Genomic DNA, 14,715 nt, shown 5'->3' with positions numbered 1-14,715 from the left:
GGGGACTAGTTTGCATGATGCGTCACTTACCTTGTCAACGTGGGGTTGGGTTCCCCCTTAAATCGCCGGGTTGGCAATTTACTGGGGCTATCTCCCCTCAGCTTAAAAGGTGCTGGAGGCACCTTTGCTCCACTAATCGCACCTGAGTCCCAGGAGGGCTTCCCGAGTGCTCCAGCTTAAAAGTACCAATTGTCTCAGCTGAAGTTCCCTGCTGTAGTTTTAGTGGAGGTGGGAACATATTCAGATATGTATTTTGTTTTTTTATAAATTAAATAATTTAATTAAAACTGCTGCAAATTATGTAGTGCACAACACTCTGTAATCGTACGCAGTGAAGCTTGGCAGTGAGTAGTCATGATTAGTACTGCTGTTCTATTGTACTGCTGTCTCATAGCTCCTGCAGCCTGGGTTTCATCGTGATCTCTTGAGCTGTGGGTATGGAGTTCTTCCTGCGACTGCATTGATGTATAAAGAAAATTGGTTTTGCTGATTTTAGTTTCATTATTTATTTTGTTTTACTAATCTATGTAAATTATATTCGTTTCCCGAATGACATAGGAGGTCACTTACTCCAGTCATAAGCATCTGCAGACTTTCCTATTTAATTCCATTCACTCTGTCAAGTCCACACTGTTTCCTAGAGCACTCCCACTCATTTCCATGCAACATATTCTCTATTGCATAGCCAACAGTTCACTTATTATCAGTGACATTCATGACGGAAACCTACCAATTAACCACCAATAGGGGGATGAAACCAGAGCATCCAGGGAAAGAGAAGTAATTTGCTCTGTAGTTATTTGGAATAGTCAGTCTTAGCCCAAATATGATGCAAGTCACAATGATATGACTCAACAACATAAATGGTTTGGACTGGATTCTGTATGGCTGCGGAGGCTGAAGGAGCGCTGGGGTGAATCCACGGACACCTGGTGATTCTAGGGCAATGGTTTTCAAACTGCCCCCAAAACTCACATTCCACCTTAAGTATTCCCTATGTCATGTACTCTGTGATTAGTAAGGGATTGCTTAAGGTGGTATGTGAGTCGAAAGAAAAACTTTGAAAACTACTGTTTAATCATACATAATTGCCTCATTTTGTGCACGGTTTCATAACTCCAAAGGAAATGGGCCAATGACAATTTTTTTTCAAGCAAAATATTTCAGTCACAATTGGGTCTAGAGTAGTGCTTCTCAACCTTCTCTTCACACTCACAAGTAATCCCTTACTAATCACAGAGCACTAATGGCATAGGGAATACTTAAGGTGGAATGTGAGTTTTGGGGGCAGTTTGAAAACCACTGCCCTATCATCACCAGGTGTCCGTGGATTCGCCCCAGCGCTCCTTCAGCCTCTGCAGCCATACAGAGTCCAGTCCAAACCATTAAGGGGGGGTGTAGTTTGAAAACCACTGCTTAGGGGAACTCTCTTTTGCTTTTCTTTCTCTGACTGAAAGAGACACTTCAGGCAATTTCTACCAATGGTGAACCTGACTGCCTTACAGCAGACAAAAGCAATTTCATGTAATATTGTACTGACAATAACCACAACAGCAGTGCGAATATAAGACACCTTTAATAAACTAATATGTACACTAAGAGGTCTTGTCTCTCTGCAAGACAAACCTGGAAGGCTAGACTGTAGCTCGGGACAACTTTATATCCAAGGTCACCGGGATGACCCCTGGTGACCCAGTGGTGTAATTACATATCACCACAAATATGACACTTTTTAATTGCATGACAATAAATTGAATCTTACTTTCTCAGAAACCTGAGGAAATTCAACAGGTCCCCAAGGTTGCTGAACAATTTTTGCAGATGCACCACAACTTGGTACAGCTCTGCCCAAAAATACAAGTAACTGAAGAGAGTTGTGAACGTAGCTCAGTTCATCATTGCATCATTGCTAATACCAACATATTGCTAATTATTACATTTATAGTCCTTACTCTTTTCACTTAATAAATATGATAATTAGGATATTTTATGCATCTCTACAATATCCAAGTTTGAGCAAACAGATTATTGCAATGCAGTGCATGGCTATTTCCTGTACACTTACACAATGTGCAGCAGCTGTTGTAGCAAGGAAATACTGATGTCATTTCCTGACAGTTTTTAGTGCAGATTAAGATCTTGCCTCAATACATTATTGTTTTCCCTTACAAACCTCCTATCAGGCAAGGCTTTGCCATGGAGAATGTATTGCTCTCTTTTGGGTTCTCTGGGTTTGAGAGTGACGGTCGAGGCCAATGTGAGATGCAGGGATCCTCCCACAGTTGGAGCAGGATGTGGCTCATAGGGCAAGCAGTTGTGTAGCACGAGGTGCTGAACTCTTTCTGCTGCTTATGCCAGGCCTCATGTGCTGCTGACAAAGTTCTCAATGCTATCCTGAATGCTCTTTCTGCACTATGAGTGATCATTGGCCAGGGATTCCCATGAGTCAGTGAGGATGCTGCATTTTACAAATAGGCTTTCAAATGAAAAGAATGTGGAATGTTTTCTTCTATCCACCCAAACTAAACTGAATTGAATTGAATATCGAAATATGTACCAAGGTACAGTTTAAAGCTTTGTTTCGCATTCTATGAAGGCAAATCAATGCATATGTATGTACAACAGAAATAGCAATAACAAAACAAAAGTGCAGAGTCAGTCAAAGACTGCAGGGTATGGTGTTATAAAATGCAGGGTGTGGAGAAAAGTACAGATGAATCAGTTCAAGGGTATTATCTTTCACCAATGAGAGGTTCAGCTCAGACAGCAGGAAAAAAAATTGTCCTTGAATCTGGAGATTTATGTTTTATGTTCATGTGCCTGCTGTCTGACAGAATTGGACAATATGATTGGAGAGGCATGGATCCTTTAATCTGTTGGCAGCTTGTTCTGAGACTGCTGGAGGTGTAGATAAAGTTGATGGAGTGGAGGTTTGTTCGCGTGATGGATGAGCTGTGTTTACAACTCTCTGCAGTTTCTTGTGGTTTTGGGCAGAGCAGTTAGATTCCTCTACAAAGTTGTGGTGCAGCTGTAAAAATTGTTAAGAGATCTTGGAGACCTGCTGAATTTCCTCAGGCTTCTGAGAAAGTAGGGTTCATATTGTTGAGTCGTATCATCCTGACTTGTATCATATTTGGGCTAAGACTGTTTGACCATTCCAAATAACTAGAGCAAATTACTTCAGCATTTCTTGTTTAATCAGATTATAATAAATTTAATAATAATTAGAGTTTGGATATGAACAATTTTGTGATCTTTCAGTTATGCCAACTGCTTCAAATATTAACCACAACATTGGAACTTCAGGAGTCCTGGATTTCATATCACTGTAACTTCAATAAGTAGCGATCCACGGAGTGTTCTGATTGTCTAAATCAACATTTTATCCAGTACCCTTGGGTGGAATTATTGAGAAGTTTGAGTGAATTTATGGAATATGAAAGCCAGGAAAATACAAACATTTCAGTATGTCAAGGAAGGACAGAAGAAAAAAGTGAACATGATAAGATGAAAGGTATGGTGGAGTAAGAGTACCACAGAATCACATACTAATTGAAAAATGGTAAATGTGGTTACAATTGAAAATTGTCAAACTCCACTATGATTCTGAAAATCACAGAAGAATCTCACTTATAGACGAGGTGATGTTTATGGAAACTGGAAGCATTAAATAATTAGAAGAGATTTAAGAGGGATGTAAAAACAATAAAATGTTTGTAGCCCATCAAATTCATCTCATCTGGATGTGGATGAGGTCATACTGCCACATGCAAACTAATTCACTTAATCCTCAGTGCTAACAGCTCCAGAAAAGTTAGAATTGCTCCATCTGTATAATAGTGCACTTAGTAAAAACTCTATGCCCCGGAGTAAAGCAAAAGACTAATTAACCATATAACATATAACCATACAAGTTTACAGCGCGGAAACAGGCCATATCGGCCCTTCGAGTCCGCGCCGGATCACTTGAACAACTCCACTAGTTCCCCCCTCCCACTCTGCGCTCATAACCCTCATATCCATGTACACATCCTGTTCCCCTATCACCTCCATTTTTTTTTCTCATGCCCTCCCATTCATATCCCCTTCCCCTTCCCATCACCATTTTGTTCATGCACCTGCCCCCATTTTCTTCATACCTTGATGAAGGGCTCAAGCCCGAATTGTTGGTTGTAATCTTTATCTTTACTACCTAAAGAACACTGCAAGACCTTCTGAGTTTCTCCAGCATTTCTGTGTGAACTTAAACTCTCTTAAAACATTTGATATGTGACAAACTAATTTCACTTAATTGAATTGAATTGTCTCATCACATGTACTGAGACACAGTGAAACCTCAGCAGATCAACCCACACTTCAGCACATCAGTCAGTGCAATAATAACCAATGTTCAGGATGTAATGTTATAGTAAGTTAACACTACAAAATACAGTTACAGATCAAAGAGTTTATGGTGAAGCTTTCATTTGAGAGCATAATGGGAATAATGCAGTTTCATACTCCTTGCATTTTTGTCTGATAAAATTACCCTGCTCTTATTGGGAGAAATTTCTGTAGTTTGTTTCATTGATCCTATTTTCCACTTAGTCTTTAGACATAATGTGAAATTCTGATATTTAAAAAAAATTGAACTACATCGAAAAAAGTTTAAAAACTGAAAGAAATAATAATATTTGTTTAAAAATTAATTATTGCCAAGATTCAATCACATACAAACGTGTGGTTGTGGCAGATCTGAGGACGTAAACAGGACGTGGCAGAATCTAAATTCCCGCCAAAGGTTTGAATAAGCTGAGCGCAAAGGATCATGGGAGACGTTGGTTCTTCGTGTGCTCGTTGAATGCGCATCGAATCTTTCCCAGCGAGCTTCGCGACGAAGTAAATGGTTGAGCATGCGCGCTGGGTGCTTGAAGCTGGAGGATGAAAGATGTCGTCATTTGTGGCGGAGGTGCTGGCATCGTCGGGAAAATTGGAGAAGGAGGACATTGGCACGAAGATCAGTAGATTAGCCCGTCGGGTGGAGGAAGCCAAGGTAAAAATAAATAAAATTAAATGTATTTAATGTCTACTGGAGGCCCGTGAGCAGTATCCCGCTGTCTGGAATCTGTGCTGCAGAGCAACTGGCGTATTGGATCATGGGAGAGAGGGAGTGAGAGACTGGGGATGGGTTGGGTATGGAGGGGAAGAGAAAGACGGGAAGAGACAGACGTGGGTGGGGAAGAGAGTGAAACAGGAAAGTCTACAGACGCTGTAATGGTAGCAACACAAAGGAGGTAAAGATATATAACCAACATTTCGAGCCGGAACCCTTCTTTAAGGTATGAGTGAAAAGTAGGCAGGTGCCTGAATAAAAAGGCTTGGGAGGGGAGAAGTACAGACCAATAATCACAAATGTTAATTTGATATGGATAGGAGGACAGGAATAGATAATTTGTACTTGGATGATCAAGATGTGAGGTGTGCTGCGTGATGTGCTTTCCAGAAACATGGCTAAACGCAGGCATTTGGTGATCAAATGTTTCCCATCCTACTTGCTGAGGGAGTTCACTGCCATCGTCCTGGTCGCAGTGCGCATTCCGACCCAGGATAACTTCAGGCTGGCACTAGAGGGACTGAGCACTGTAATTAACAGCCATGAAACAGCACACCCTGTTACCTTCTCATTCATTGTGGGGGACTTCAGTCAGGCCAATCTGAAGAAGACTACCACCAACATGTCACATGGGATACTAGGGGAACCAGCACACTTGACCACTGCTACACCACCATGAAGAATGCATATTAAGCCATACTATGACCACATTTTGGTGAGTCTGATCACCTGACTGTACTTCTACTGGCATACAAGCAAAGGCTGAAGACCACAGCATCACTGTTGAAGACGGCGAAAGTATGGTCGAGGGAGGTGGTGGAGCGTCTGCAGGACTGCTGTGTTTCAGTGCACTGGAACATATTCAAGAACTCATCCATAGGCTTGAATGAATATGCAACAGGTGTCACCATCTTCATCGTAACCTGCATGGATGAGTGTGCCCACGTGCACCAATCAGGTGTTTCCCAACTAGAAGCCCTGGATGAATCGGAGAATTTGCAACCTGCTGAGGGCAAGAACAAGGACCTTTAAGGCCAGGCACAGATACATGCCAGGTATGTCAGGGAGTGCAGGCCATTACAGCCTACAAAGCAAGGGTGAACACTTTAGATAGCTGTGATGCTTTATTACCCTAGGAGCTGAACACCTATGCCTGCTTTGAGGAGAAGAACCAAACAGTGCCTACTAGAATCTCTGAAAAGGCTGAGAACCCTGTGATATCTGTCTCTGAGGGCGATGTCAGAACATTATTCAAGAGGGTGAACTCTCGCAAGGTGTCAGGTCCTGCCAGAGTTCTGAAAGTCTGCGTGACCAATTAACCAGAGTGTTCTTGGACATTTTCAACCTCTCATTGCTGCAGTCGAGGTTCCCACCTGCTTCAAAAGGGCATCAATCCTAGTACGCATGAAAAGTAATGTGAGCTGCCTCAACGACTACCGCCCAGTAGCACTACTTCCACTGTGATGAAATGCTTTGAGAGGCTAGCCATGGCCAGAATGAATTTTTTGTAGCTAAGCAAAAATCATAAAAAAGCAGCATCTCTCTTCAAAGATCCCGATCACCCAGGTCGTGGCCTTTTCATTCTTCAGGGGCGCTTAAAGACAAGCACTCAGCAGCACAAGGACAGCTTCTTCCCCTCTACTATCAGATTCCTGAATAATCAATGAACCAAAGACGCTACCTTACTTTTTGTGCACAATTTTTTATAGTATTGTTGTAAGATAGTTATAATATGAATGTTTACACTATGATGTTGCTGCAAAACACTAAATTTCAGGACAATAAATTCTGATTCTGAGAGGAAAGATATGAATTGATAGGGGAGCTGTAGGTTTGGTTTCGAATGCAGAGCTAGGAGAGAGGAGAAAGTGGAAAAAGAAAGACAGAGAAAAGAGACACCAGGATAGATGGGGAGTGGGGACTAATGGAAACTGGAGAAGTTAATGTTAATGCCATCTGAAATATGTTGTGTTTTTCCTCCAATTTGTGGGTGGTCTCAGTCTGGCGCTTAAGATCATCGACAGACATGTTGTCAAGAGAATGGGTTGGCAAATTGAAATGGGTAACTACTGGGGGATCCCTGCTCTTGCGGTGGACAGATCCAAAGTTCTTAATGAAATGTTCTTCCATTTGCTACAAATGTTAGATGACCCCTGCAGATTCACGTGAAGTGTTGCTTCACTTTGAAAAGGACTGTTTGGGGCCATGAGTGGTGGTGAAGGAGGAGGTGTGAGCACAAGTAGAGCATCACCTGCGATCATAGAGCTAGGTGCTAAAGGGGAACCTAATGGCTGGGTAGGGTGGAGTAGATGAGGAGGACTCAAAAGGAGTACTTTTGCAGAGAGCAGAGAGAGGAGGAAAAGGGAAGATGCTTCTGGTGGGGTGATCTTATAGTAGGTGGTGGAAATGAGGGGGGATGTGGATGAGGTGGAGAGAAGAAGGAGAGGTTGGGTGGGTTGGGGAGAGGGAGAGGGACGGTGGATTAGAGGGATGGTGAGAGAGAGGGAGGATAGGTGGGTGGGTTGGAGGGAGGTGAGAAAGAGAGACTGGGTGTTTATTTTTTCAGAAAATTTGCTGAAGAAACCTCCTTTACATAAGCTTATGCCATTGCTTCTGAGATTTTAGTTGTGAAAATTTAATGTTTTTTTTTTCTTCAGGGTGAAGTCTGTAACATGATGAACAAGAAGTATGAAGAATTCATCCCAAGTTTAAAAAATGGAGAGGATTTGGTAAATCAGGTGGATGAGTACTCGATGGAGATAGATGTCCTTAAGTCACAAATTGAAAATGAGGTATTTGAAATGCTAAATCTAACTGAGTGTCAGATTGTAGCAAAGCCTCAATGACTAAGACAAAGAATTGCAGCAAGATGTATTTTAGGTCTTGTGCTCATACTTACAGAACATTTAGTGTAATTATACTAGCAACTGTCAGGCTGCACTTCACACATAGGCACGGGCATTCAGGAAGACTGCACACTATTTGGATGTGTGCACAGATTTCTACTAACTTTTTAATGTTAACTACTGTACTTATTCATTTAAGATCTACAGGAGGTATTGTTAGATCATTCCAGGTTATTTTATAAAAGTATTGTTTCAGTGTGAATTAAATTAAAGATATTAAGACTGCAAAGCAGCTGCTAAAGTTATATGCAAGATTTTCTCGAAGTTTTATATTCACTTAATGTGAAAAGGTTCTATCTGGTTTCTTTGTGACCAAACCAATTAATTTTAAATAAATCACAACTAGTCAAACTAAGTGTTAGGATCATGAGGGTGAAATGTCCATTTTCTTCCCTATGGATGCAAGATTATTTTGCATGTTTTTTAACAGGTGCAGAGAGATCTCCATGTTGCTGTTTCTGAATTCAGTGAACTGAAACAACAGCTTGAGAAAAGTACAGTTTTATTGAGTGTGTTAACACAATTACATGAGGTGAGAAGAGAAAGCTTTTAAGGTTGTCTTACTTCATCTATGCAATTTTATTTAGCTCCCAACTGTTTTTCCTCAAATTGATCTTTCTAAAGAGATGATATTCTAAGGTAATTGGGACAATTATTTGTTGTTTATATTTCCTGAAACTCTGACAACCAATATCTTCGCTAACTCCTATAAAGCACAATCCAGAAATGTGGTGGAACGTGCTAATGGAGAAGATGGCGCTCATCTATCACTGCCATTTAGGATAAAGCAACTTGCTTCAATGACTCCCAGTACTCTATGTTAAAGCCTTGCATGCCCTCACTCAGCCACCAACATACCATCTTCAAAGTGCACTTGAAGCAACTGCCTCGACTAGCTAGCTATTATTTAAATTGGCCGGCATGGTTACCGTAGCAGTTGGCGCGATGCTGTTACGGTGCCAGTGATTGGGACTGGGGTTTGAATCCCGCGCTGTCTGTAAAGAGTTTGTATGTTCTTCCGTGACTGTGGGTTTTCCCTAGGGGCTCAGGTTTCCTCCCACTGTTCAAAACGTACCGAGTATGTAGATCAGTTGGGTTTAATTGAGCATTACGGGCTCATGTGCTCACCATGCTGAGTGTCTATATTTACATTTAATCTTTCTTCCTATCAATATTGTGGGGTTACTTCCACCACACTAGCATTTGAAAAAAACAAAATCACTGGCGTTCTCGGTTCTAATTCGAGATGGAAATTACACTGGCAACGCTCCACCATGTAATTTTTCAGTTTTAAAAATATTTACTGTACATGTTGCTGATGGGATATTTTTGACAGCCCAGGGCCATTGATTCTAACACACCTGGAATTAGTAAAATGTAAATGCCTAAAAATTGTGTTCTTGAATGATTTTCATCTTTGTGGTGGGGTAGGCATCTTTAACTATTTGTGTAAACATAATTGATTCTACAGAATATTGGAAGTGCTGCTTTTGCATTTTAATCTTGGGATAATAGATGTTTGTAGCATAGAATCTGGTCATTTAGCCATCGTATCTATGTCGTACAAGTGGAATGATATGGTTCAATGGATGCCATTCAAGAACAGTTAACCAAATGACTGATTGATTTCTAAGCTTTATTAGTCTTGTAAGTTTTAATGTATTTTTTTGTTTGACTTGCAGATATGTAGGACTTCTGGATATGATTTGTGAAATTGATTTTTTTTTTGTTTGTTATCCTTTCCAGTTTGATACAGCCCTAGAAACACATCAACAAGCATTGTTAGAAAAGAACTATGCCAAATCTGCTACTCACCTCAGTAAGGTGAGTATTCTCATCACATAACACATCTGCTTTTTGCAGCCATTAAACTCCTTGCTGCTCAGATATTAAAAGGGTTAATTAGACATGTTGTGATGGTAAATTTAAATAGAGTCTTGAGAGACTGAATTGACCCTGTTAAATCAATAGCTACATACATTTATATAACATTAATATTACTGAATGGAAACTTGCAAAGTCAGAGAAGGAAATATAAGAGATAAAGACCAAATGTTTTGTTAAATATATAGGTTTAAAGCATTGTTTTAACCAAGGAAGGTAAAGTGGTTTATAGAGACCATTTCAGAGCTTGGGCTCCAGCCAGCTAAAGACATGGCTATTCATAGTGAAGTTATTTAAGTCTGGCAATGTGCACAAACCCAGAGGGAGAGAGAAATTTGATAAGGAGACATGTTAAAAAGGATGGAGGAAATTGGAGATGGGGGGAGGAGTGACAGATGAGAAAAAATTGTTTTTGCATGAATCCTTGGCACATTTCTCAAACACTTGAGATGGTTTCTGCATAGCACTCGCCTTGGTGTGTAATCAATGTCAACGAAAGCCTGTCTTATGCATGTGTTAAGCAAAATCCAACAATTTGCTTGATCAAAATATTAATACAGTAATATCTGGTAACTATAGGGATTGGTAGATGCCTGATAAGTGAATTGTCCAGTTGATTGAGATTGCGTGGTGAATGATTGTCAAACTGACTGTGAGGGAGCCGTCAGTTTTAAACTTTTGTATTTTTTTTTTAACTTCTGTTTCCAGTATTTTTTTTCCGGTTACTTTAGACTGCTGGTAGCTTGAAATCCAGATAAATGAGATTTTACTATATTTTAATGAGTGATAATGCAGTTTTCTGTTAAAATGCTGCTCATTTCAGTTACAACTGATATTTTAACGGATATTCTTGAAGCCACACAAATTAGTGTCAAGATTGAAATCAGCAGTTTGAAGAATTTCATGCTTTCAAAATACATTGCAATGTTTTTCATGTTTGCAAGGCACAACACAGTCTTGCCCTATTAAAATCAAGGAAGGGTGTCGAGCTGAAGATGTTGGAAGTGCTTGGCACAGAACTCATCATACAGAAGGAGAAATTGCTTTATCATTTAGGGGAAGAATGGAAGCAACTGGCAGTATGGAACCTTCCCCCTTCATCAGCATCAGGAAAAGGTAGAATTATAAAGATGAGCTGTGAATATTCAGATATTTGAAAGTAATTGAGAAATTAGTTCCATCAGTCTGTGCATGAAAGAAAACACGATTGACAATTCATGTGTGATTTTTTTCTCTCCTTTTATATAAAAAAAAATTGAACTGGAGGTGCAGGAACACCTTCACTGCATTTGTGATACACTTACACAAACATTGCTATTAGAAAGACCTGCATTCACCATTACAGAAATCACAAAATATTTCTCAGTAGCCTTTGAGTGGCATATCTATTTTGGTCTAGTTGTTCCCTATTGTACTTCAGTGTTGTCCTTACTTCCCTCTGTGAAAGGGCATCAAAGGTTCCCCAGTATAAGTTATCACAACTTTGATTAAAAGCCTGTGGGAATAAAACACAGTTTTCTTAAGAATTCTTGGCATGTGTATCTTTAATAAGCATAATGAATATGACACTTATTTTTGTTTGGATCTCCTTCTTCACTCCCAGCTGGATTGTGGGTTAACATTGCCTATATCTGAATTAGAATAACTTAATTCTTTTAAAATATTGTTCTTTTTATTAAAAAATGCTTTGGTCAGAATAACAATTGGCTTTCAGGTTCAGAGGAAGCTCCATTTGTTTTCTGTTTGTCTCCACTGAAGAAATAATACCTGGTGTGTTGATGGAACAGGTGGTCTATGGGAGTAGGATATAATCCCTTGTTTCCTTACAGTCGAGGATTTCTTCCAATGGACTTTGAAGACAGAGCTGCACTTGTGCAACATGACATCAAAGAGGAAGAGTGAAGTTGAGCCACTGCTTATATCAATACTTCAAGGCTTTGCTATCCTTGGTGAACTGAACAGAAAATTCAAATTCTTCAGTAAGCAATTTTACATTTTTCTATCACCAGCACTTGGTGAGCATTGTCAAATTTTTGCAGCATGTAACTAGGCTGATTTTATTTTCTGAGTTAAATGATTGGGTGGCGGAATTAGTGAAGTGGTTAGCACAGCAATATTACAGCGCCAGCAAGCTGGATTTGAATCTGGCGCTGTCTGTAAGGAGTTTGTACATTTTCCCAGTGTTGGCATGGTTTCCTCTGGGTGCTCAGTTTTCTTCCCATTTAAAATTTAAGTGAAATTTTATTCACCACATTTCACGTAATGAACCTAAGCGAATGCTACTTTTCATTCATTCTCAGGGAACTGGAAATTTAATCTTTGACTGTAAGTCTCCAAGGAGCTTTTAGAAATTGGCACTCTGTGATTTATTGTGCAATTGCTGGAAGGTTTCAGTTCTAAAATTTTTGAATTAAAACCTTTGTTACTTAAAAGATGAATCAATTGGCCAGAAAGCTCCTTGATGGTGCAGTTAACACAACTCTGTTACAGTGCCAACGAGCTGGATTCGAATTCAGTGCAGTTAGGAGTTTGAACGTTCTCCCTGTGACTGCTTGGGTTTCCTCCAAACATACCGGTTTATTGTAGGTGAATTGGGGTATTTGGGTGACACGGGCTTGTGGGCTGGAAGGCCTGTAACCATACTGTCTAAATTTAAATTAAAAATAAATGCAGTCATCTGCTCCCTAATAGTTGCCATACTTGCTGATTTTCGCTTTGGATTACTTTCCCACTGATGTTCGTTACATCTTGTTTGGATCCATACTCGTATCAGTGAAGTTTCTCAAACAATAGTGATGTTTCATTACTCCTGATGATTGTTTTATTTTTACCAAGTTTGATTCTTAGACTTGGTTTTGTATTAAGGTACTGTAAAAATTATTTTTGGAATTAATTTGATGGCAGTTTTGAAACGGTAGCTGTTTCTATGAGGAGAAGTCAAGTTGTATTTCTCATTTATCGGTGTCTACCTCTGAGTGCACGTTTGGGAAGAGGAAGGTCTTACACAAATCTTGAAATTTATGCTCTGAACATGCTTTGCTGCTTAATATGCATGTCCATCTCTAAACTTTGCAGGTCAGATCTTGTTGAAATATATTTTGAAACCACTGATTGTTGAGCCTTCCCTTGAAGTTGAGATTGAACTTCAGGCAAGCAATGCTGTTTTAAGATTCAGCGCCATTGAAAGCAAATCTGACCATGAGTCACCAGCAAAAGTTTACCAGAAGATCACAACAGTCATGGAGTTCCTTTATCAACATCTGCTTTGTATGTAGACATTTTTTTTCTTTGTTCGATTCATCCACTGATTGAATTAGGAAGGTTACTTGTCTTGCAAGTATGCCTTTTTGAAATTTCTTAATTGCATAATAAAAATGGAAGCCCCTGTGTTGGATGTGTTGAATTTGATTGGCTTTCCTTTTTGGTACTCTAATAGATGTGCCTCTCTGGGACTCTATGGATCGTAATGAAAAGAAAGATATAAACCTGGCAGAATTGCTAGGTGGCATGATCTGGGAAGAATTATCAGATATTATTATTAAGAACTGTTTGGTATTTTCTATACCAGCAAACAGCAGCCAGTTGGAGCTATATGAAGAGGTATGCACATTTTACTATAAATTGGAGAAAATTAGTCAGCAAGTACAATCAGCCCTGAATGAAGTGAAATTTGTAATTAGAAGTTGAATTTCTGGAAAACGGATGCATTTTTATATGCAATGATTCTGCTTGTGTGTACATCAAAAAAGCCTTCAATTTCCTAGCCCCAAGTTGTGGAGGCACTTTCTGGCATTTGCCATTGTGTGTTCTCAGTTAATATTGCTTTGTTAGTCACCGCCAGTGGGCTGATATCGCCTCAAACCGTGCATCTTGGCGCCTCACAGTTCGGCAGGCAGCAACCTCCTTTGAAGAAGACCGCAGAGCCCACCTCACTGACAAAAGACAAAGGAGGAAAAACCCAACACCCAACCCCAACCAACCAATTTTCCCCTGCAACCGCTGCAACCGTGTCTGCCTGTCCCGCATCGGACTCGTCAGCCACAAACGAGCCTGCAGCTGACGTGGACATTTACCCCTCCATAAATCTTCATCCGCGAAGCCAAGCCAAGAGTTAACTTTGTAGTGGAATGCTCTGTAGAGTTGGTTTCTGTGACTTTTATTGCCTTAAAATTGGCAGTGCAATTGATCGTTGTGAGGAAGGTTATAGATTGCACAAGGGTACAGATGATCAAGGCAGTTGAGCAGTAAAATTGCAGCTCAAATTTAATCCAGAGAACTATATTTGATAATGTGCGTAAGGCAAGGGTAGATGCAATAAATAGCAGGATATTGAATGGTGTTAAGGTGCAGAGGGACTTAGGAATGTAGTTGCATACATTCTCAAAGGGAGCAGAACAGATCAAGTTGATTTTGTTTTTTAAAAAAGCAACCCAGGTTGTTTTCCTTTCTTAGCTGAGGGATACAACAAAATAATAGGTTAGTTTTGTTGAAGCTGCATGCAGCACCGTTGGGGACATGTGCAATGTGTATGGTTCTATCACCACTTTATAGAGAAGATGTTACTGCATTAGAGAGGATGCAGAGGAATTTTTAAAAGGTTGTTATGATGAAAAAATATATAGGAGGTAAGATTAAGATTTTCTTTGGGTTACTGGCGGCTGAGTGAAAACCTAATAGATTACCAGATTACAAAAGATTGGACAAAATGAGGGGTCTTTATCCTTTGACGGGGGTGGGGGGTTGGTGGGTGAGATTATGAATAAGAATAATTGGTACATCAAAATTATCAGTATCTGGTAATGAAAGGATGGTTAAGAAAAGATCTGAGCCATG

The 14,715-nt window shown here is 39.9% G+C and overlaps 1 protein-coding gene across 3 annotated transcripts in view; it reads left to right on the top strand.

The window, feature by feature from the left end:
- Window positions 1-4,845: 4,845 nt before the first annotated feature.
- zw10 (zw10 kinetochore protein) overlaps window positions 4,846-14,715 on the top strand; it is a 42,461-nt gene continuing 32,591 nt past the window's right edge. The window contains exons 1-8 of one of the 3 annotated variants that reach the window (XM_069894855.1): window positions 4,846-5,032; window positions 7,750-7,884; window positions 8,429-8,530; window positions 9,745-9,822; window positions 10,827-10,998; window positions 11,712-11,861; window positions 12,958-13,149; window positions 13,319-13,482. In XM_069894855.1, the coding sequence (XP_069750956.1) occupies window positions 4,928-5,032; window positions 7,750-7,884; window positions 8,429-8,530; window positions 9,745-9,822; window positions 10,827-10,998; window positions 11,712-11,861; window positions 12,958-13,149; window positions 13,319-13,482 (1,098 nt within the window). In that variant the 5' untranslated portion in view covers window positions 4,846-4,927. The remainder of the gene's footprint in view (window positions 5,033-7,749; window positions 7,885-8,428; window positions 8,531-9,744; window positions 9,823-10,826; window positions 10,999-11,711; window positions 11,862-12,957; window positions 13,150-13,318; window positions 13,483-14,715) is intronic. The other 2 variants (XM_069894856.1, XM_069894854.1) reach the window with 2 other exon arrangements.

This window comes from Narcine bancroftii, chromosome 8 (genome assembly GCF_036971445.1).
Source record: "Narcine bancroftii isolate sNarBan1 chromosome 8, sNarBan1.hap1, whole genome shotgun sequence".
Lineage (NCBI taxonomy): Eukaryota > Metazoa > Chordata > Chondrichthyes > Torpediniformes > Narcinidae > Narcine > Narcine bancroftii.
This window is presented reverse-complemented; position numbering and strand designations above follow the sequence as displayed.